General features: G+C 44.1%; 1 protein-coding gene across 1 annotated transcript in view; it reads left to right on the top strand.

The window, feature by feature from the left end:
* LAMA3 (laminin subunit alpha 3) overlaps positions 1-24,912 on the top strand; it is a 260,738-nt gene that overhangs the window by 49,950 nt on the left and 185,876 nt on the right. Inside the window, exons 3-7 of the mRNA XM_055558991.1 lie at positions 11,694-11,811; positions 12,795-12,913; positions 14,453-14,623; positions 19,199-19,290; positions 24,051-24,166. Coding sequence (XP_055414966.1) covers positions 11,694-11,811; positions 12,795-12,913; positions 14,453-14,623; positions 19,199-19,290; positions 24,051-24,166 — 616 coding nt within the window. The remainder of the gene's footprint in view (positions 1-11,693; positions 11,812-12,794; positions 12,914-14,452; positions 14,624-19,198; positions 19,291-24,050; positions 24,167-24,912) is intronic.

Here is a 24,912-nt window from a genome sequence, read left to right as displayed (position 1 = left end):
GATACATCTTTTCATCACAGTGAAAGTTACTCAAGCGTCCTTTCTTTGTCAATAAGAGATGCAGGTTCCATCCCTGAGTTGGGAAGATCCCTTGGAGGAGGGCATGGTAACCCCCTCCAGTATTCTTGCCTGGAGAATCCCATGGATAGAGGAGCCTGGTGAGTTCTGCAGTCCATAGGATCGCAAAGAGTCAGACACAACTGAAGCGACTTAGCACACAGTGCGAGTTCAATCCTTAGGGATTTGGCGGACTACCAGCATCACCCTTATCCTGGGCCAAGTGCAGGCCCTGCCCTGGCCTGTGGCTCCATATAGTCAGGGTGTTCCTGTTGCAGTTCGTGAGATGGCAGGATAATCAAGCTCACATCCTGTATCCACAGGCTGTGTGTATTCCTGCAGGAGTAGTTTTTTAATTTCTCCTGTGATGGGTGTTTTAAAGGAAGAGCGCAGAGTTCCAGGAAGCATCAAACGCAGACCAGAGAAGGGGAAGGCTGTGTTGAAACCTATGGGTTCCACAGGAGTTAGCAGGCTCCAGCGGGCAGAGACGAGGTTGCCGTTGGGTCAAGTTGAGCTGAGCTGGGGGTGAGATGTCTCAAGTGGAGATTAACTAGATGGTTGGGTCTGGAGTTTATGTGAGGAGTCTGGGCCATGAGGTAACGTGGACATAGTGCAGAGGGAGGTTAGAGGAGGCTGAGAACTGAACTCTGGGTGAACTGGAGGAGAGGTGAGGAAGCGGGACGAGTCAGCGCTCCACTCTTTGCAGGATGGGCTGCCTCCAGGGGAAAGGAGGTAGGTGGAGGGTTTGGATGGAAGGAGAGGAATTTTCTTGGCTTTCAGAGGAAGAGTCATTTGAAAACTGATGGCTTGGGGGGTGTTATGCTTAGTGAAATAAATCAGACCGAGAAAGACAAATACTGTGTTTCCTTTTTAAAAAAAAAAAAATATATATATATATATATTTGGCTGTGCTGGGTCTTCATTGCTGCAGGGGCTACTCTCTGGTTGTGGCGCTTGGGCTTCTCATTGTGGTGACTTCTCTTGTTGCAGAGCACGGGCTCTAGGGTGTGTGGGCTTCAGTAATTGCAGCTCCCAGGATCTAGACCACAAGCTTAGTTGCTCCATGGCATGCGGGATCTTCCCAGATCAGGGATCAAACACATGTCTCCTGTGTTGGCAGGTGGATTCTTTACACTGAGCCACAAGGGAAGCCTCTATATGTTTTCATTAATCATTGGAGTCTAAAAAATAAAACAAATGAACAAATATATTAGAAACAGATTCACAGATAACAGAGAGCAAACTAGTGGTTACATGTAGGAAGAGGGATGGGAGAGAGGCAAGATAGGGAAAAAGGATTAAGAGGTACAAATTACTAGGTATTAAAATAAGAATCAAAGATGTGATGTGTAGCATAGGGAATATAGTCAATGTTTTATAATAAGTTTCTATGGAATATAATCTATAAAAATGTTCAATCAGTATGTTGCACTCGTGAAACTAATATAATATTGTAAGTCAACTATAGTTTAATTAAAAAATAAATACATAAGATAAAAGCTGATGGGAAGGAGCCAACAGAAGGCAGGAGGGGAATGAGATCGGAGCAGAAGGAGGGATTGGCTTTTTGCAGAGGAGTGGGGAGGCTCCTGCTCTGTAGGTCCAGAAGGAAAGAGGGGGCTGTGCAGATGTAAGTGTGCTCATGGATTTGGGATGGGAAGGCAAGGGATTCCTTTTTGATAGTCTTAATTTTACCAGTGAAAGAGTCACCTTTGAGGATGGAGGGAGAGGATGTGGGGTAGTGGGAAGGGAGTCTGAGGATCTCAGAGAATCAGGTTCAGGAAATGGACAGAAACCAAGGAAGCTGCATAGTCAGAACCACAGGTCCCTCTGCGAGGACTCAGCTGTGGCTGAGTGCTGGAGGCTGCGGCTGGTGATGGCCACATGGTCAGCCTGGAGCCTGGACTCTGGACTTGGTACATTCCTGCTGGCATCGTCACTTCCCCAGCCAACCAGATGAGGCTGCCATATTTGTAGCTTCTAGAAACAATTCTTTAGTGTCCCTGCTTTTTGGTATCATTTGCTCTAGATGCAAAATCTTGGAAGGAGACATTGGATCAGGCATCCGTGCTGACTTACCTGTCAAAGGAGCTGGAAAACTGGCATTTTTCAGCTTCTAAAGGGAGCAGTGCATTCTGTTCCCAGCAGGATTCGTAAGGTGGGAAGGATTCATACAGTGGGAAGGGCATTTGGATCCTCAGAAGTCCAACAAGCAAAAGACAAAACCTCTGTCAGGTCCCTTTGTCCAGATTCCTTACCCAGACCTGGCCATGATCTTTCTCAGGGTGGAGGTTGATGTCTCTTCATATGCATAGTCTTTCTCCTTACTGGGGTTTGTTATTGTGAATACCTGATGGCTCAGTTGTAAAGAATCTGCCTTCCAGTGCCAGAGATGCAGGAGATGTGGGTTCCATTTCTGGGTCAGGAAGATCCCTGGAGGAGGAAATGGCAACCCACTCCAGTATTCTTGCCTGGAAAATCCCATGGACAAACGCACCTGGTGGGCTAGTCCATGGGGTGGCGAAGAGTCAGACACAACCACATGACTGAGCATGAGCACACCGATGAGACGACTGATAAAAGACCCCAGATGCAATACCATCCACGTTGAGAACTGCCATTCTAGGGGATTTCATGTTCAGAAAGTAAAGACAACTTTTGGCCAAAGAATAGGTTCTAAGATGAATATTTAATCTATAGCCCCACTGATTTGAAGTGACACTTGAGCCTAAAGCTCATTCAAAAAAAAAAAAAAAACAAAAAAAAAACCACTCACTAACAAAAATGAATATGCTGAGTCAATTTAAGTGACCAGCATTATTCCTTACAGAAAAGCACAGCTGCTGTCAAAAAGGTCTCCAAAGTGCCCTACCATTAGTAAGAGCATTGGAAACCCAGCCAAAAGGATGGTTTTAGCCTTAGGTAACACTCTGATCGGAGAAGGCAATGGCACCCCACTCCAGTACTCTTGCCTGGAAAATCCCATGGACGGAGGAGCCTGGTGGGCTGCAGTCCATGGGGTCGCTGAGAGTTGGACACGGCTGAGCGACTTCACTTTCACTTTTCACTTTCATGCATTGGAGAAGGCAATGGCAACCCACTCCAGTATTCTTGCCTGGAGAATCCAAGGGATGGGGGAGTCTGGTGGGCTGCCGTCTATGGGGTCGCACAGAGTCAGACACGACTGAAGTGACTTAGCAGCAGCAGCAGCAGCAGCAACACTCTGATTTAGCATCTTAAGAAAGATGTAGCAGGAGGAGAAGGGAAGAAATGTGACAACTAAATTTAGGAAAGGAGCATTCTGAATGCAGGCTAGAAATGAGAATACTCATTTTTAAAAAATAATATTAAAAATATTTATTACTTTATTTGGCTGCACCAGGTCCCTGGCATGCAGGATTTTTGATCTTCATTAAAGCATGTGGGATCTTGTTCCCTGACCAGCGATCGAACCTGGGCCCTTTGCACTGGAGTATGAAGTCTTAGCTACTGACTTAAAATGAGCCTAAAGCTCATTTAGGCTTCATGAGCCACTTCAACCTAAAGCTCATTCCCCCCACAAAAATGCAGACTAATAAAAAAGGAATATGCTGAGTCAGTAAGCTGAGTAGTCTTGGAAAGTCCCAAGAATACTCTAGTGAGAAAAATATTGGCAAGGGGGAGGACTGGAACATGATGGAGGGTGTGGACTTGTTTATGAAAAATGATGATAAATAACATCGTTTAGAATCTGATTTACAGTAAATCATAATCATTGAGAAATACTTTGTTGAACTTCATCATGGTATAAGTCATGTGTAGAAATCAGTGTTTTTTTAGGAGTTGTGGAGTTTAAAAATGCAGATTCAAGGAGGAATTAGATACCGTGGTTGCTGATTATTGAAGTTGAGTTATTTAAATCTCTTTGCCTTGGAAGAAGATGATTATCATTTCCCTTGTCCTGTATAGTTTGTCAAACAAATTCCAGTGCTATTTATTGATTCAGGGATTGAACTAAATGTCATCCTCAATTTTATTATAAATTAGCAAAAAAAAAAAAAAAAAAGTGTGAATAGGGAAAGTAAGTTTTACAGGGAGAATCAAGTCCTGGACAAAAAAGATTCCCCGAGAGTTCAGTGTAGCAATAGAGTTGGATAAAATATTGGACTTCATTGTGAAGGTGAGCTCAGTTCTTGGACTCCAAAGGGCTTCAGCTTATTTAAAGTGAAAGTGTGAAAGTGAAAGTTGTTCAGTCATGTCTGACTCTTTGCGACCCCATGAGCTATGGAATTCTCCAGGCCAGACTATTGGAGTGGGTAGCTGTTCCTTTCTTCAGGGGATCTTCCCAGCCCAGGATCAAACCCAGGTCTCCCACATTGCAGGCAGATTCTTTACCAGCTGAGCCACCAGGGAAGCCCAAGAATACTGCAGTGGGTAGCCTATCCCTATTCCACAGGATCTTCCCGACCCAGGAATCGAACCAGGGTCTCCTGCATTGTAGGCGGATTCTTTACCAGTTGAGCTACCATGGAAAGTAAAAAAAGTGAAATTGAAAGTCGCCCAGTCCTGTCTGACTCTTTGTGACCCCATGGACTATACAATCCTCAGCTTATTTAAAATTACCACCAAATCTATCTGTAAAATTTTAGTTGTGACAAAATGCTCTTGAGTAACATATGTTAATTTCAAACCCTACCCTTTGAGTCTACTTAGGAAATAATATTGAATAGTTAACATCTATAAGGACTGAAAACCATGCTATATGTCTTCAATCACTTTTTTCCTCCAGAGTTAAGAATTCATCAATCATGACATATAGATGCAAATGTTTCACCTTCTCCCTGCCTTTTGATTTTTTTTTTCTTGAAATCTTCCACTGAAAAATAGCAGTCTTGTCATTTTTCAAGTTATTGGAGTGATCCAAATCTTTAGACTGTATTTTGGCTCAGGGTTTTATTGCATGGGGTTATTGTAGTTATTTTTAATGAGGAAGTGAGATATTTTAATTCTCTTTTCCTTCCCACTTCCTATCCTAATCCTTGCCTCCTGGTAACTTGAATCTTAATTCCTTAAAAGGAACCTAGGAAGATGTGTTGTTGGTATTTAAATTCTGGGCAGGCGGTCATGTGGGATAAATGGTAGAAATCTGTGCTACTTCAAAGAATAGGAGGAGGAATTATGAGAAAAAAATTTAAAGACAGCGAGGAAACATGCAGTGGCCAGAACTTGTTAGTAATGCAATGTGTTTTCTCTTAAAAGGAGATTCTAGGGTGAAGGTTCTTTCCCGGGGTGAGAGATTGACCTGGGACCTCTTAAGTCCCTTGCTTTAAGTTTCTGGAATGCTCTACCTTCCCTCAAAGGGGAGCAGGTGCTTTTGGGAAACAGTGAAAGGAGCTGAGGGACACAGTGACTTTCCTCCCGAGCACCCTCTTTCCGATGGTGCCAAGGTCTGCACTTCATAGGGCAGGGTGGTGATAAACCCACAAGAAAGAAGTGTCCTCGCCAAGCCGTTGGCAGACATGCTGTTTGGACCAGGATTAAAAGGATCTGTTTCAGGCCAGCAGAGCCGTATTTTTGTCACTGGACTTGATTGTTTAATGGGGATTGTATTTCATTTTGTAAGAAGTTTTCCAACAAGATTACTAAAACGGAGTTTGATTCCACTTGACCTGCATTTTTCCGTCTCAATTAAAAAGTTGCTATAACATTCAGTTCAGTTCAGTTCAGTTGCTCATTCATGTCTGACTCTTTGTGACCCCATGGACTGCAGCACGCCGGGCCTCCCTATCCATCTATAACAGTAGCTCATTCGATAAATTTTTCAACTGGACATGAGCCTCAAAGGAAATGTAATTGTTTGGTTCTGGATTTTGGGGCTTATTTTTTCATAACTCTTACTTGTATTTTTACATAGATAGTAGGAACATTTGTAATTCAGTTAATTAAAATAAATGTGTTAAAATGTCTCTCTATGGGTTACTTATTAATGACACAGGAAAAGGTAACTTTATAATTGGGAAATCTGGTGGACATCTTAAACAAGTGGTCAAACATAGCATCAGTGTTAAGAGGACAGCGTGGCATCCTGTGCCCCCTGGCATGATGCCATGAGAAAAGGATGTCCCATGGGCAGTAATCCTGCCAAAATGTTTACCCTGAATCAGATCATGAGGAAATAATCAGACACATTCAAATAAGGGAACATTTCTGTGATAGAAAGATGTCAGTACCATAAAAGAAAAATCACGGGAGAACTGCTCTAGATTAAAGGAGACAAGAGACTTGACAAGTAAATGCTATCCATAATCCTTGACTGCATCCTGGATTGGAAAAATACAATGGGCATTTTTAGGAGAATCAGGGAAACTCAAATATCCAATTCAAGATGATATATGATTTTTGTTTAAATGATAAAAATTTGATGGGCATCAAAATGTTGTTTATGTAGAACTGTCTGTGTTCTTGGAAGATACATGCTGAAATATTTAGGGTTGAATCATAACGATATCTGAAATTTGCTTTCAAAGGTTAGAAAAAGGTATATGTGTGTGTGCAGACACAGAAAGAGAGAAAATACAAATGTGGCAAATATTAACATTTGGTGAATCTAAGTGAAAAGCATAGGGATATTCATTGTACTGTTCTTTGAGCTTTCCTGTAGGTTTGAGAATTATGCAAAACAGAAAGTTGGAAGAAGCCAATCAGGAAATGCTGCATTGTGGAGCAATGTTTATCAAATTATAAAACTGTGATATCAGATTTATTTCACATTATAACTTAGACTTTTTTGAAGGAAGGTTCCTGTTCCGTTGAGTCAGAAGTTAATTTTGGATGTGACTTTTAATACATTTGCATAATATTTTACAATTTCACATGTCCCATTTAATAAATTTCATTTCGATTCAAAGACATATATTAAGCACCTACTCTGAGGCAACAGGAGTGATTAAGACACGGAGATGTCAGTTTAGTGGGAATGTCATATGAAAACAGATATATGACACAGAGCTTAATGGTGGTTTTTAAAATGGAGAATGTAAAATTTGTATGAAGTGGATATTCTTGTCCCTCACCTATGTATTAAATATCTTTTATGATTGTTTTATTGGAGAAGGCAATGGCACCCCACTCCAGTACTCTTGCCTGGAAAATCCCACGGACAGGGGAGCCTGGTAGGCTGCAGTCCATGGGATCGCTAAGAGTTGGACATGACTGAGCGACTTCACTTTCACTTTTCACTTTCATGCATTGGAGAAGGAAATGGCAACCCACTCCAGTGTTCTTGCCTGGAGAATCCCAGGGACGGGGGTGCCTGGTGGGCTGCCGTCTATGGGGTCGCACAGAGTCGGACACGACTGAAGCGACTTAGCAGCAGCAGCAGCATGATTGTTTTATATTACGATTTTATGGACAAGGAAATAAAATTGCAAAGTGCTTCAGTGATGGACTTAAGAGTCACAGGACTGGTGGGTCAGAGATTTGCTGCTGGAAATTGATTCTTCTCTGCCGTTAGCAGGCCACTGCCGAGAACACTTTGGGGCTCACCTCTGTCTCTGTGTTGCCAACGAGCGCCCACCCCCTACCCCCCAAACTAGGTGGTGACTGCACAACTTTAATATTCAGCCCTTCATTCATGGCATTCATTGAACACCTACTGCCGGCATCTGGGGAGGAATGAATAGGTGCTGGGCTGTAGGAGCTGGAGTCTCAGAGGCTTCAGGGTGATGAGCATGAGGATCAGACAGGGCTGGCTCATCCCACCTGCTCTCCCTGAAGGCTTTTAAGTCAAAGTGCTTTGGGCCGTAGCTTTCCAGGTGGCTCAGTGGTAAAGAATCTGCTTGTCACTGCCAGAGACTCAGGTTTGATCCCTGGGTTGGGGGAAGATCCCCTGGAGGAGAAAATGGCAACCCACTCCAGTATTCTTGCCTGGAGAATCCCATGGACAGAGGAGTTTGGTAAGTTGCAATCCGTGGAGTTGTAAAGAATTGGACTGAGCATGCATGCCTTCTTATAATTATTATCTGCTTCATTAAAACATTATTTAGGGATTTCCTTGGTGGTCCTATGGCTAAGACTTTACACTCCCACTGCAGGGGGCCTGGGTTTGATCCTTGGTTGGGGAACTAGATGCCACATGCTGCAACTAAGAGTTCGCATGCCATAACTAAGACGCTGTGCAGCCAAATAAATATATTTTTTTAAACTTTATTTAAAAGACTACTTCGTACCTCCACCTAATGCTCATCAGCAACATTCAAGCCATCTTAGCTTGTCTCATAAACACATGGAGAAAGAATGACAACTCAGTCCTTGTCGGTTACTTTTCCCTCTTTACTTTATCTCCCAAATGTTATTTCTTCAAAAATGCACAAAGTGGCCTTCTCTTTTCTGCTTCGAGTGACTCCATAGCCTGGCGCTTTCTCGTTCCACCAAGGGCCCTCCTTTACATCCGTGAGTCTCAAGTGGCGCTGGTGCTGCTTTGAAGTGTTTCGAGTGATCAAAGAGCAATCATAAATAACTGATAACTCGGGTTAACAGAAGGCGCCATTTAGAAGGCACAGCGTTTAAAACTATCAAGTAGAAGAGAATACGTCCCACCTGTTGGCTTAACATACGTGAACCCACTGTGAACCCACTCAGGAGGCTGCCGCTCGGTGCCATCTTGAATCTGTACATTGAGGGGAAGTTGGCGGGCACGCAGGAGAGCTTGGCAGGAAGCCACTGCAAGTTGAACCGCAGTGGTGGGGAGAGAGAAGCAGAGTCTGTCAGTGCAGAGGGACTCAGAAAGAATGAAATGTGGCCTCCCAGTGTCTGTGCACAGAAACAGGTGCTGAGGCATCTCAGAATTAAGTGGCTAAGACAAAAATGGGAGGGAAACATTTGGAGCGGAAAGTCCTGTTGGTACATGGTGGAATCCCAGGACTTCTTAAACTAGATCCCTGTGGAAGGCTCAGGGAATACTGTGGTATGTCTTCCCTTGCTCGATGTGGGATTTTTTAATTTTTATTTTTCAAACTCTTATGGCCACACCACTCAGCGTGTGGAATCTTAGTACCTTGGTGATGGTGGTTTAGTTGCTAAGTCATGTCCGACTCTTGCAACTAAACTATATGGACTATAGCCTGCTAAGCTCCTCTGTCCATGGATTCTCCAGGCAAGAATACTGGAGTGGGTTGCCATTTCTTTCTCCAGAGGATCTTTCCAACCCAGGAATCGAACCCTGGTCTTCCTGTATTGCAGGCAGGTTCTTTACCAACTGAGCTATGAGGGAAGCCCTTATAGTTTTTAGTTTCTCAACTAGGGATAAAACCCATGCTCCCTGCATTGGCAGATCAGAGTCTTAACCACTGGACAGCTAGGGAATTCCCTCAATGTCAGATTTTTAAATGCTATGCTGCTTTCAAGGAATTATGCATTATCTCAGAGTAGGATGAAGCAAAACAGAGAGGTTCCCTCTGAACCACCAATACTATTTCATTGATGAGAATTTGTGGTAGCAGAAAGTGCAGCTTTGGAAAACCAATGCACTCAAATATCCATCAAGATGTATTATCACATAGCTCCCTACCTCCTGGCTCCCTGTAATGGAATCTTAGCCTATTTGGAAATAATGATGTCTAGAGCTTCTCTGACATTATTTCCTTCAAGATGAAACAGATCAAATATAAGGATTGATCAGGTTTGGTGGCATTGCTAATTATCAGTGAGTAGAATATACAAAAGTGCTGGATTTTTACACCTGCAAAATGTGGGCACGTTGCTTCACCTCTCAGAGTCACACTTTCCTCATATGTAAAATGGAATTCATGAAATTTCACTTTTATTGTGAGAATATTTGTGAGATGCTTAACATATATGGTACCTAGAATATAGTAACCATTAAATCATACACTATTAAATAAATAGGGTCTTGGGGACATGCTATGATTATAGGATTTTCATGGAAGAGATTAAGAATGTTTAAATTATTATTCTATCCTGAAATGTTTCATTTGTATTCTCTCTCACGTATCTAAAAGCAGTCTTCTCTTGATGTGATCTAAGAGATGTGCCACTTTTTTGGTTGGGTTGTGCTGCGTGGCATGTGGGATCTTAGTTCTCAGACCAGGGATCAAACCCCCACCCCCTGCATTGGCAGCACGGAGTCCTAACCACTGGACCGCCAGGGAAGTCCCAAGATGTGTAGTTTTTAAGGGAAATGTATCTGTTCTGATTCTTCAAACTGGGAATTCTCAGATTTCCTATGAATTCCTTCAATATGTAATAATGGTGCATGTCTTCTGGGATTTATTTCTCCTATCTTTAGGGATTGCTTTATGGTTTTTAGAGTACCTTACCATTCTGAATTAGTTTTTCTCCGTGAGACTGGATCATTTTTTCCAAGGATGGGTAGACAATCTGAAAATACTAATCTGAACCCATGAAGCAGATTTTCCAAGATCAAAGAACAAGTGTTTGGGACTAAACCAACTGAACTCAGGATTTCTGTAATTGGTATGACAGTTCTTCCTTCCACAGAGAAGGAAGAAATCGGACATCTTAGAGTGAAGGATAGTCTGTGACCAAGAGTGGAGATGACACAGGAGTCCAAGTGTGGTTCCTGAGACCTTTCAGGAAGGGTCCCCAAGCTAGGAGGTCCGTTTTCCTATTATGGATTTATGTGAGGCCAAATTTTCTTCCAGTATTTCAACCAAAACATATTACAACAAGTATGAGAGTCTAGCTGTCTTCTATGAAGGCAGACATTCAAAAAGATCTTAAGGATGTAAATTAAAGCCACTGTTTTCAGTATATATTTTTTTTATGCTTTTAAAAATATATGGTATATTGTCCCCTGGGGTTGGGGAGTATGGGGGATGGGGATAATCCTCACTCATTAACATGTTAGCATATTTGTTTAACACCTGTGTTCCTTGTCATCCTAGGCTCTTTGATAAACACATAGATTCTTAGGGTTCACAGGCAAGCCAGATGAGTTTTGAGGGAAGGGGCAGGAGTAGCCTGCAAGGACTCCTGGGGTCCATCACCGAGGCATGCTGGGATTCCAGGATGGGAGGCTAAAGAATCTGGACCAGTGCTGCACTTCATCTCTTTCATACATTGGCATTGTCCTGGCCGTGGGCAAAGAGTGATGAGGATGAACAAGAAAATCAATGAGGGGGAGAGAAATCAGGAGAAGAGGTGATGACACAGGAGTCGGAGATGCTCCTCTCTACATGCAGCTGCTCAGGTCTCATCCTGCAGCCATGAGCTCTCCAAGACCTGGACCAGGACCGTTGCACTCCTGGGAGATGCTTAGGTCTGTACTGTCTTCTCCAGGTCTTGGAAGAGCTTAGCACATGATGACTGCTGTTGGACATCAGACATCTCTGAATGTACAGACTTGAAGATGCCATGTAGGCTGGTTGAAATTCAAGGGTATAATGATTAAGATGTGGCAAAGATTAATGTCTAGATTCAGTGGAGGAAGAAAAATTATGACTTGGGGTGTGAAAATGTTAAGCTGGAGAGGTCCATTTGGCAGTTAGAAATGGGGCCTGGATCTCGGGAGGGGCGTAGCTAGATGTGTCAGCTTGGGAACCACCATCCCATAGAGATGGTGGAGGGTTTGGATAGACAAAGTGAGTTGAATAACTGTTTATCTTTTGCTCTATCAGCTTTTCCAGGTGGCCTATGTTTTAATCAAATTTGCAAATTCTCCTCGCCCTGATCTTTGGGTCTTGGAAAGATCTGTTGACTTTGGAAGCACCTACTCACCTTGGCAATATTTTGCTCGTAAGTAGTCTTACCTACCGTTATGAGGGGTTTGAATTATTTACAGCAGATCAAGACTGTAGGTTTAACTAGAAAGTTAACCTTTCAGTGTGGTGCATCAGGGGTTGGTCTGTTTTAACTTTCTAGCTTACCCTCAGAACATCCATTTCTAAAGCGTGTGTGCATGAGTACCAGGGATACACATGTATAACTGGGGTTGGAACACCTCTTATGATAATGGTTCTTGGTACTATTCAGGGTGAAGCAGTGTATCTATAGGGCTTCCCAGGTGGCGCTTGTGGTAGAGAACTTGCCTGACAATGCAGGAGACATAAGACATGCGGGTTTGATCCCTGGGTCAGGAAGATCCCCTGGAGGGGGGCATGGTAACCCACTCTAGTATTCTTGCCTGGAGAATCCCATGGACAGAGGAGCCTGATGGGCTGCAGTCCATGGGGTTGCAAAGACTTGGGGCACTACTGAAGTGACTTAGCATGCGTGTATGCAGTGTATCTGTAACTGGGCCAGAGCTTCATTCCATTTCCTTTTATGTAGAACTATGAAGTAAGTTCCATCTTTATGGATCCTGCCTTTTCATGTTACTTACCTTGACCTTGTCATCTTCACTAATGAAGAATGTCTGAGTCTCTGAACCCTATGATGAATTGAAGTGGACTGGAATCTTGCTATAAAGGCATTGGGTTTTCCAGGAATGCTCCTTAGAGGGTAAACTTGTCTAAGGAAGAGTGAAGATTTAGAATGAAATCTTCAGACTATTCCTGTTGAAAGTCGCAACAGGGCTTTCAGTGGCCAGTATTTAAGTGGCCTGAAATGGCTTGGTTTTTCTTTCATGAATTAAGAATTTCATTCTAAGATGCTATCTAAATACCTTAAATGCTTCTCTGGTCTTTCCCTTTTTGTGTATTTTCTTAGAGAAACATGAGATTTAAGAAATTTAAAAGAGGACAATATTTTATTGTACAATATTAACGTTTCTTTCCTAGATTCTAAAGTAGACTGTTTGGAACAGTTTGGGCAGGAAGCAAACAGGGCTATCACCCGAGATGATGATGTACTTTGTACTACGGAATATTCCCGGATTGTGCCATTGGAAAATGGTGAGGTAAGTAGCTTTGGGAGGCCTTGAGAGATAAGACTTAAATATGAACATGAAGATGCACATTTTTTATAATTGTGAACCTTGCATTTTCAAGGAAATTTAACATAGATAGAAAGAAACCATGTTGAAGATGCCCAGACTGAGTTGCTGGAAATTCTTTTTTTTTATTTTAATTGAACTATAATTGACATTGGAAATTCTATTTGAGGTCTTTGATTTTTCTTGGGAAGTCAGGATTCTGACTCCAAGGCCCATAGGTCTTAGATTCTCTTTTCTGTTGGAATATTTAAAAAGTGGATCACTGGTGATTGCGGTGAAGACCCCTCCCACTGCTTCACAAACACCTTATCTCCCGTTGGAGTAGGGGGATGAAGGGGTGGTGGCAGAGCTAACCCTGAGCCTTTTTGGCAGGATCGGTGGCATTTGCCGGGGAGGGTTGCATGTTGTTCCTTGTGAAGTCAGCCAGGCTATTGTTAGGGAAGATGGAAAATAGCATGGTGGGAATCAGAGAAGAATTCCATGGAGTGAGTTTCAAGTGAGTGTCTTTAAAGGGTGTCAGTCTCATTCTCCTTAGGTAGGGAGATCTTTCTTGAGCAGCTGTATCCAGTATCTTCCAGCGATGGGTCAGTGGTTCATGTCTTAATAAATGGTTGGGACTTGGATTTCATCTCCTCAAGCTTTAAAACAAAACTTGGGTGGTCCAGTGGTAAAGAATTCACTGCCAATGCAGGGGACATGGGTGTGATCTCTGGTCTGGGAAGATTTCACATGCCCCAGGCCAACTAAGCGTGTGTGCTGCGACTCCTGGGCCCACACTGCAGAGCGTGTGCATTGCAACAAGAGAAGCCACTGCGATGAGAAGCCTCCCACCACAGCTAGAGAACAGCCCCCGCTCACTGCAACTAGAGAAAGCCCATGGGCAGCAACAAAGAAGCGGTGCAGTCATACATAAATCAATTTAAAGATATAAAAAAATAAAAGCAAAACCTGGGTTTTGAATAGATTTCTTTGTCCCCATTCACTGTTTATATCCAGAGATTTCCTTTTTTCAACCTCATTTAGGTTTTTAGCTTCCTTTCTTTGATGCAGCTTGACAAAAATTGTTTCCTTATTTTCATAGATTTTAACATTATACTTCCAACATCTCATAGTGTTTATAGCTCCACAACATGGATACAACAAAAGGTTTGTGAATGGAAATGATTTACAGAACCCAAGAGCCCAGGTTTTGAAACATCAAATGACTCAAAGAAACCAAGAGTTTTGGAGCTTTAGTTGTGTGTGTGCTAAATCACTTTAGTCATGTCTGATTCTTTGTGGACTGTAGCCCACCAGGCTCCTCTGTCCCTGGGATTCTCCAGGCAAGAATACTAGAGAGGGTTGCCATGCCCTCCTCCAGGAGATCTTCCCGACCCAAGGATCGAACCTGCTTCTCTCACATCTCCTGCATTGGCAGGCAGGTTCTTTACCACTAGCGCCACCTGGGAAGCCTTTGCTAAAAGGACTTTTTTTCTCTATGTGTGTGTGTGGTGGGCCTTTTAGGTTGTGGTGTCCTTGATAAATGGTCGGCCAGGTGCAAAAAACTTTACTTTCTCCCACACCCTGAGGGAATTCACCAAGGCCACAAACATCCGCCTGCGTTTTCTCCGAACCAACACCCTTCTTGGACACCTCATCTCCAAAGCGCAGAGAGATCCAACCGTCACCCGGCGGGTGAGTAGTGCTCTTCAGCGCCAGGACAGCAGCTTTTGGTACTTGGTTTGCTTGTTGAATTCATTGCCTCCAACTCTTTCAAGTAAGCCTTTTTTTTTTTTTTTCAAATTGGAGTTTAGTTGCTTTACAATGTTGTGTTAGTTTCTGCTGTGCAGCCAAGTGGATCAGTTTTATATGTACATAATCCCCTGCTTTTTAGATTTCACTTTTCACTTTCATGCATTGGAGAAGGAAATGGCAACCCACTCCAGTATTCTTGCCTGGAGAATCCCAAGGATGGGGGAGCCTGGTGGGCTGCCGTCTGTGGGGTCGCACAGAGTCGGACACGACTGAAGCGACTTAGCAGCAGCAGCAGCAGCAGCAGCAGGTAACTATGAGAACTACTGTAGCGCGCAGGGAACATTACTCAGTGCTCTGTGATGACCTAAATAGGAAGGCTGCCCCGTCCCTGGGAGTCTCCAGGCAAGAGCACTGGAGTGGGTTGCCATTGCCTTCTCCAATGCATGAAAGTGAAAAGTGAAAGTGACGTTGCTCAGTCGTGCCCGACTCTTAGCGACCCCGTGGACTGCAGCCCACCAGGCTCCTCCATCCATGGGATTTTCCAGGCCAGAGTACTGGAGTGGGGTGCCATTGCCTTCTCCGCTCATAGTGACCTAGTAGTATGTATATGTCAATCCCAATCTCCTGACTCATCCCACCTCCCCCTCCCCCTTGGATGCTCGTATGTTTGTTCTCTGCATCTGTGCTTTTAAGTAAACTTTACAGCCAGTAGCGTCAGAGACGTAGGAGTTGTTCTTGTCTAAAATATGAGATGCAGTTTAGAAGTTTGGCTGTTAAAGACAAATCATCATATTCAAAGAAGATGAAAAGCAAAAGATGACAGCCATCCTGGTATTAGTCTGCTGTTATAATAAGTAGTCCCCAAGTGTCAGAAATGAATACAATAAAAGATTAGTTTTAGCTCATGTCACAGTCTGATATGGGGTCAGCAGATGGGATCAGTTCCACATGGCCATTCAGGGTCCCAGGCTGTTTCTGTATAGAGCCACAGCCATCCTAGGATGTTGGACCCCAGGTCCTCCTCACATTCCCTGCAGCTGGTCAGCTGATGAGGGAAAAGAGAGAGAGCATAGGGAGGGCGAGTCTCCTAACCACACAGCTCACTGCCATTGGCAGGAACTGGTTGTGGGACTCATTGGACATGCAGGAGGCTGGGTAATGCAGTGGAGAAAAGCAAGGGGTACAGGCATTGGTGAATATCAGTACTCTCTGCCAGTGTTAGGTGGCTATCCCTCACTCTCAGTGTCAGGACAGTCCCCTGACTCCTGGGCACAGAGGGTACCAGCAGAATCAATATCCCTAGTTCATTCTCCTCCCATCCTCTGATCCCCTCCCCTGGCGTCCCAGTGGTCAAATCTAGCAGGAGGCCGAAGGAAAAGAGACCCTTGTCATCCCATAAAGTTCAGCCTCTGGGCAAAGGGCAGGATGGAGAGGGGTGCATGGTGGACTTGGGAGGTTGAATGGAAGATGCCAGCTCTATTTTATAGTCTGGCTTCTTATGTAGGTAAGTCAGAAAGCTGGGAAAGGAAGGGAGAGAGAAAACTCAAGTTTCGCTACTGTTTTGAGTTTTCCAAAAAGGCCAGTCCTCTGGAGTATGGGTGGCCTGTTTCCTACAATTTCAGCCCCCTTAGCTGTCTCTGAGCTGCTGTACATGGGAACTACAACTGGATCTGAGGGTGGAATTTACAAGGGAATCCTGGCCTTTCTGATCAACTGTAGCCAGAGTGTTTCCATTCCTCTACATTTGGAGCCTTACCACAGATGTCCTCAGCACATTTTTTTTTTTTTTTTTTGTCTTTTTGAGGGTTGTAAGGATACTCCTATGTATGTAGATTTCTTTTCACTTAGATGAATGTAGTCTTCTCTATTAAGTAATTTTTAATTTGAGTGTAATTGGTTTACCGTGTTGTCTTGGTTTCTGCTGTACAATGAAGTGAATCAGCTGTATGTATACATATATCCCCTCCCTCTGGGACCTCCCTCCCACCCCCCATCCCACCCCTCTAGGTCATCACAGGGCTCTAAGTTGAGTTCCCTAGTATACAGCAGCTTCCCACTACCTATCTGTTTTACACCTGGTAGTGTATATATCCAGAGAAGGCAATGGCACCCCACTCCAGTATTCTTGCCTGGAAAATCCCATGGACAGAGGAGCCTGGTGGGCTGCAGTCCATGGGGTTGCTGAGGGTCGGACATGACTGAGCGACTTCGCTTTCACTTTTCACTTTCATGCATTGGAGAAGGAAATGGCAACCCACTCCAGTGTTCTCGCCTAGAGAATCCCAGGGACTGGGGAGCCTGGTGGGCTGCCGTCTATGGGGTCGCACAGAGTCGGACACGACTGACGGGACTTAACAGCAGCAGTGTATATATGTCAGTCCTACTCTCCAAATTCTTCCCACCCTCCCGTTCCCACACTGTGTCCACATTGGAGTCTCTATTCCAGAAGTCCATGGGCAGATGAATGGATAAAGAAGATGTGGTACATGTATACAATGGAGTATTACTCAGCCATTAAAAGGAACAAAATTGGGTCATTTGTAGAGACGTGGGTGGGTCTAGACTTTGTCATACAGAGTGAAGTAAGTCAGAAAGAGAAAAACAAATATTGTATATTAACACATATATGTGGAACCTAGAAGAATGGTACAAATGAACCTACAAGTAATTTTTTATGGCGTGCACCGCGTATATAATCCCCCTCCCCCAGTCTAGGTTGCTCTTTAAGTCAAGGAGCCCAGAACTCCAGCTGTCCTGTTACACGCATCACGTATGCAGCTGAGTGAAGGCAGATGGCGGGCTTCCCTCTTGCCACTGCTGCCCTAACCCATGTGCAGAGAGAAACTTCTGTGGTGAAAGCTTCTGAGTGTGCACGTGTCTCAGAAAGCTCTCTAATGCTGCATTTATCTGTATTGACAAGAGGGGCTGTTAATGTCTTCAGACTAAGTAAGACATGGCCAGGAAGCTAAGACACCTCACAGCTTTTAGTGAGGAGGTGGGAACAGAGCCCCAGCTTGGAGTGAGTGGGGAGGTTTAGGATGACTAACCTCAGCAACAGCCAACAGATACAAAGCCCCCTTGTCCTTGTGAGTTCAAAGACTTCCTAACAGATATCCTCACTGGTGACATCACCTCAGTGAGAGAGATTATTTATACCCCCAACCCCTGAATTCCTTACTGAATCCTGTGCATCTCCAGCCAAGGGAAGGAAGGGAGCTGGCAGTTGGTGCCACCCATTGTCACAGTGGAGAGACCCCCACCATGCTGGAGATATGCCCTGTCCGTGAGATGGCCACCCACATGGCTGGACTGGTTTAGGGGACGAGCCTCAGCTGGGTCTGTAGCTATCTGGCCTTTTGGAGCTTGAACCTCCGCCTGTGGCTTTATTCACCCTGCCGTAGGCAAGCGGACATCCACAGCTGCTGGTGGGCCCTGCCGGTCTCAGCGCTGTATCTAATCCATCTTGATGAATATTGTTCTCCTTTCAGAACCTGCATACAGTTGGTGGCAGATGTTTGCTACAAAATTATGTTTTTGGTAAATAGATAATGTGCAGTATATTGTGCACTATATGGGACTCAGCTTTATATTAAAAAAAGAGAGAGAAGCTAGGAAGCAGGCAATCCCTTTCCCAAAGGCTATAGGGTGTGTTTCTTTTCCAAGGTAATTTCTCTTCATGCATTTAAAGCATTTAATTAAAAACTTTTTAAAGTTTAGTTTTATTTTTAAAGATTTTTTTTTTAATGTGGACTATTTTTAAAGTCTTTACTAAATTCATTACAGTATTGTTTCTGTTTTATGTTTTGGCTTTTCGGTCGTGAAGCATGTGGAATCTTAGCTCCCCAATCAGGGATCAAACCTGTGCCCCCTGCATTGGAAGGTGAAGGCTTAACCTCTGGACCACCAGGGAAGTCCCAATTATATTTTTAATAATGTAACAAGTTTTGATCATTAGTCACGACAAGTATACCATTTTTTTTCATTTAATTTTTTTGTCTTTTGACCATGTGGCATATGGGATCTTAGTTCCCCAACCTGGGATTGAACCCACGTCCCCTGCATTGGAAGGCGGAGTCTGAACCACTGGACTGCCAGGGAAGTCCCAATTACTTTTTATAATGTAACAAGTATAGTTCATTAGTCATGACAGCTGTACCATTTTATTTATCTATTTTTATTTGTCTTTTGACCACGCGGCATGTGAGATCTTAGTTCCATGACCAGGGATTGAACCCACGTCCCCTGTATTGGCTGCACGGAGTCTTAAGCACTGGACCGCCGGGGTATTTTATTTTTTTAAATGGACAGATTCAGCAGGGTGCTATTACATTTGATTGGGGAATGTATTTTTTTGTAAGAAAAGTTACATCCAAACTTGGCTTCCTTTTGTGCTGAGGGAGGCTTAGGAGACAGGATGGAAGGGAAGAGCGTCAGTACAGGTGTGCGTTAAAGATTAGTAAAGTCTATGTCAGGGCTTAGTAGTAAGACTGACATGTTCTGTTTTCTGCTCTATAGTATTATTACAGCATAAAGGATATCAGCATCGGTGGGCGGTGTGTTTGCAACGGCCATGCTGAAGTGTGCAATGCAAACAATCCGGAAAAACTGTGAGTACCTTGTATAGATTTTTTTATCTTTCTATGAATGTCTAATTGTTTCAGTGGTGTTGGCATCCTATTAAATACTTCTAAGTTCCTTCCCTCAATAGGAATGTTTCAACCTCAACACAAAGATGATGTGTGTGTCTCCTCTCCTGCATCCCAACACCCCCTTTCCCACCCCCGCTCCAGACAGTGCCCCAGGCAGCCACAGACAATTGAGTACAATTTGCAGGAGAAATGTTTGGCATCCCTGGTGTATGTTTTCAAATCCTTTTTCATCTTTAAAATTGTGGTACAATATATATAAAGTTTACCATCTTAACTATCCTTAAGTGGGGGTGGTTTAAGTTCATTGGTGTTCAGCGCATTCATAGTTGTGCAACCAACCTCCAGAACTCTTTTCACCTTGCAGAACTGAGGCTCTTTACACACTACACACCTCTGCATTCTGTCCTTTCACAGCCCCTGCAACGCCATTCTACTTTCTGTCTCTATGAATTTGTCTACTCTGAGTGTCTCATAGAAGACACAATGTTGTCTCTTTGTGACTGGTTTATTTCACTTAGTATGATGTCTTCATAGCATGTGTCAGAATTTCCTTCCTTGTTAAGACTGAATAGTATTTCGTTATGTACACACTGCATTTTGCTTACCCGTTCATCTGTTGATGGACACAGGTCACTGCCACCTTTTATCTGTCGTGAATAATTCTGCTATGAACGTCAGTGTAACTCTGGGCGTATTTCACATATAACAAGATGCGTGTATCTCTAATATTGTGTTCTGCCGTTGTATGTATGTTGCATTGTGTGTGCTGCTCTGCAGTATGTATATAAGTGTGGCCAGGTGTGCTCCGTCGTGTCCAACTCTTTGTGACCCCATGGACTGTAGCCCACCCGGCTCCTCTGCCCATGGGATTTTTCAGGCAAGAAGCTTGGAGTGGGTTGCCATTTCCTCCTCCAGGGGATCTTCCCAACCAAGAGATCGAACCTGTGTCTGTCTGCAATTGTATGCACTCACATTATCACTTCTAGAAGGATACTCTGAAGGGCCGGAAATGACCAGATGCTAGATGTGGTAATGTTTGTCTCTCAGTGTTTTGTTTTAAAGTGTTCAGTCCCCCATAGCAGCATTTACCAGGGCTACATTCACTGTTAGTCAAGTTCAAGTTTGTGCATGGCTGCACAACGCTAAGGCCTAGCTACAGGTTTGGGCAGAGGTGTCAGCTACCAGTGTACTTGGTAAGTTGGTGATGCCCTTCTGCCCTACTTGAAACAATCTCTAATGCTATCAGCCCCCTTTCAGGGATCAGGTGGTACTCTCTGAGATAGCACTGTGAATCTATCAACCGACAAGTCCTTAATCAGTAAGGGCTTGCTTATTAATGATTAAATATCCCTGCCATGTAACTTCCTGTATGGTTGGGCCCTCAGGCACTAGAAGCCGGGTCAAAGAAGTCCGGAGTTGGAAGAGAAGGAGAAAAGAGTTCACTGTAGGTCTCTGAGCCTGAGATAAAGTGGTGCCCTGTGGGAGAGGAGAGGAGGAGAAGTCACTGGAGAGAGGCTGAGCTTCCCGTTTGGAAGAGCTGCTGGCTCTGTGGCCTTGGCAGACCTGCGGGGGTTCTGTACTCCACGGTGAATTGCTCCCGGCGTGTGTCACAAAATATCTCTCCGTCCCTCAGTGAAAGGCTGAGTGCCACTGGTCTACATTAGCACAACTGCCTTGCCTCCCCGTCTGCTGGTTGGCTTCTGCCCAACAGGCTGACCTGCACAGGTGATTCACGGAGGCCTCTATGAATAGAAAAAAAGTCTTATGTTCAAGGTGATTCAATGACCTAACGGAGGGAGCCACGGCTGGGCAATCAGCAATCAAGTAGAACCCATGGCAAGGCAAAAGAGGACTTTAATCAAGCGTGGGTACAAGGCTGACTTTGATGTCCAGAAACGTGGAAGGGTCATGGGTTTAATTCTGAGCTTCCTAGCAGTCAACTCAAAAAGGGAACCCTGCTCAGTTTCATATTTCACTATGATCATAATCTAAAAAGGATCAGTTGTATAGGAGGTGAATGTTGACACCGGGGCCAGATGAGACGTCTACCTGGAGGTGGATGAAATGGTCATGACGAGGATTCTCCAGTCAACAACATATTCAGTAACATCCTGCAACAGGCACAGGGATTAATTTTCTACACCAGTCATCAGCCTGGGCTGAGAGAGAAACAGCAAAAGCAGTTTTTTGGGGGTGGCAATATGATTCAGAAAGGTTTCCAGCTCTCTTTTCTTTTTATGTACTCAATATGGATCTCCCTATAAGAGTAGTTGGACACTTCACTGGTGGTCCAATGGTAAAGAATCCACCTGCCAATGCAGGGGACACAGGTTCGATCCCTGGTCAGGGAAGATTCCACGTGCCGAGGAGCAACTAAGCCTGTGCGTCTCAGCTGCTGAGCCTGCATTCTAGAGCCTGGGAGCTTCAACAAGAGAAGCCACTGCAATGAGAAGCCTGAGCACTGCAATGGAGAGTAGCCCCCATTCGCCAGCACAAGAGAAAAGCCTGCACATGGCAATGAAGACCCACTGCTGCCAAAAATAAATATTTTTTTAAAAAAGAGAGAGAGTAGTTGGACTCCACAATACCAGAAAAAGAAAAAAAAAGAATAATAAGACTGTATGTTCTTTAAGCAGTTTTCCCTAAATATTTGTTCAGTCCAGCTTAAGCAAATGCCTCATTGGCAATGAGCTGAAAGTGCATCTCTGACCAAAACTCATTTGGACTCCAGCTGTTCTGTGTTGCCAGTTAAATCTGTGTCCATCTGCTTTAACAGGCAGCTGAGTTGGGAAAGGGATGATGCCTTTTCTTAGGAGAGTAACCTTCCCATCTCCCCTGGGAAGGATTAATGGGATCCCCATGGGCACAGCCAAGAGTTTTCTTAACTCTGTTTTGAATCCTCTTTCAAGCACAGATGAATGGAAGCTCAGAGCTTGGAGTTCTAATTCAGTGCCATGACTATAGTTATTTCATTTAAGCCTAGAAACATTTTAAGGTACATCTATAGTGGAAAAGCTATGACAAACCTAGACAGCGTATGAAAAAGCAGAGTCATTAAAAAAAAAAGCAGACAACACATCCCTTGGCCAACAAAGTTTCGTATAGTCAAAGCTATGGTTTTTCCAGTAATCATGGATGGATGTGAAAGTTGTGTCATAAAGAAGTCTGAGCACCAAAGAACTGATGCTTTCAAATTGTGGCGCTGGAGAAGACTCTTGAGAGTCCCTTGGACTGCAAGGAGAGCAAACCAGTCAATTCAACCCTGAATATTCATTGGAAGTGTAGCCACATGTTCTGAGAAACAAAGTCACTCAGAATGACAATGCAGATAGTGGAGAGCAGTTTATTACACCAGGGGGCCCCAAGGCAGAGTCTCCTCTTAGCCAAGGACCCCAACCAGTTTCTGTGAAACCTTATATACCCTAAGTGTACGTGCTCAAACCCACCTCCCCAAATTCTCTGAAACTAGTCTGAACAAAGGAAAGATACAATCAGAGTTAACCCGTGATTTGTTTGCCTTAAACGCGTGATTCATATGCCTTTAACCCATGATTTGTGTGCCTTAAACCTAGGTAGTTAACAGTGGACAACTATCAGTATGCCTGTGGTCATACCCCAATAAGCTTGATAGAATTTATGATTCTATTCGGCTACACAGATAATTAGGGTATTCTTTTAGGCGATGGAGTGTCTAGGTATGAGCCCTGGTGCTCTTCCATCCGGAGGGGTCTGGTTTTCCAGTTGGTATGTCATTTCCACAGATACTGGGCATATAGCTCAAAGTCCACAGTCTGGCCCAAGGTGAAGTCCTGCTTTCAAGAGGGAGCCTGTTCTGTTTCCTCCTTCAGAAGAACTGATGCTGAAACTGAAGCTCCGATAGTTTCGCCACCTGATGCGAAGAGCTGAGTCATTGGAAAATACCCTGATGCTGGGAAAGATTGAGGGCAGGAGAAGAAGAGGGTGACAGAGGGTGAGATGGTTGGATGGCATCAGCAACTCAATGGACATGAATCTGAGCAAACTCCGAGAGATAGTGGAGTACAGAAAAGCCTGGAATGCTGCAGTCTATGGAGTCACAAAGAGTCAGACATGGCTTAGCGATAGTTAAGTTTCAAAATAGTTCTTTGAAAGTAGATTTTTTGTGTTTACCCCATTGCCTTGCTGAGTAATCTGAGCTTTGGCCCAGTGATGGAGCTGTTTTTTGGAGCTGGACCCTTCAAGCAGGGTCCTCTGAGATGCTGTGAGTGACTGTCTCTTGGATTCTTTGTACCTCTGGCCAGACACCAGGCTGAAAGTAAGCAATCTGACCCATCTCACAGATGACTCTAGATTTTTGTGAAGATGTTGATACTCCGCACACCTCAGTACCCTCAGCACTTGCTCCTGTGTTGATTTATCGTTATATAAGGTGGTAGAGAAGATCTGGGAGTTTGGAATCAGACAAACTTCAGTTTGAAATCTGGCTCTCTGTTGACCATCTCCTGAGTTTTGGCAAATATTTAAATATCTCTGGATCTTAGTGTCACCACATGTAAAGTGGAGTTAATAAGCAGGATGGAGGGACTTGAAATAACATATGCAGAGTGCTTTGTTCTCATAGTCACGCAGTGGTACCATAGGTGACCATGATGACTCAGTTTTTCACACGGGAGCAGCTGATCTTCAGTTAAAAAAAAAAACAACTTTTCAGTAATAGATCTGCTTTGTTATATGCCCAGGTTTCGGTGTGAATGCCAGCACAATACTTGCGGGGAGACGTGTGATCGCTGTTGCATGGGGTACAATCAGAGGCGCTGGCAGCCTGCCACGGGGAAGCAGAGCAATGAGTGTGAAGGTGAGCCCTGGAGGAGGGACCCTGGGACGCAAGGCCCCGCCCATGAGCCCCCTCCCTCATTTCTGCCTGAGGACTGAATGCATGTGTGCTCAGTTGCTTCAGTTGTGTCCGACTCTGCGCGACCTTGTGGACTGTAGCCTGCCAGGCTTCTCTGTTCATGGGATTTCCCAGGCAAGAATATTGGAATGGGTTGCCATGCCCTCCTCCAGGGAATCTTCCCAACCCAGGGATAGAACCCATGTCTCATTTCTCCTGCACTGGAAGGCGGGTTCTTTACCTCTAGCACCACCTGGGAAGCCTGCCTAAGGACTGAGGGCAGTGTTTTTCCTGTGCTCGTGAACAGGGCAGGATCATGTCAGTCTCGAGAGTCAGAACTATCCATCCCAACGAGTAACTCACCGACTGGAGGTAGAAGTGCCCCACTCTAAATTCAGATAGAAATATGTGAACAAAAATAGCAACAATAATGACCATTAATATATATATATCAAACATTCACTGTGTGTAAAGATTGGGCAGAGTGCTTTGGCCTCTCTTTTTAGCAATCTAAAATGCGATGCAGCCACTATTAAATTTTAAACCCTTACAGTTTCTTAGGATGTGATACTGGATTGGAATCCTGATTTTTTTGAGGACCGACATCCAAGAAGGTGGTGAGATTGATGTCTAAACAGAGAACTGGAAACACCGAGGGAATAGGACTGAGGGGGATGTAGGGTGGAGGGGACCAGAGAAGGAAGGAAGAA

This window comes from Bubalus kerabau, chromosome 21 (genome assembly GCF_029407905.1).
Source record: "Bubalus kerabau isolate K-KA32 ecotype Philippines breed swamp buffalo chromosome 21, PCC_UOA_SB_1v2, whole genome shotgun sequence".
NCBI lineage: Eukaryota > Metazoa > Chordata > Mammalia > Artiodactyla > Bovidae > Bubalus > Bubalus kerabau.
Note: the sequence above shows the minus strand (reverse complement) of the source record. Positions and strands in the feature narration are given on the sequence as shown.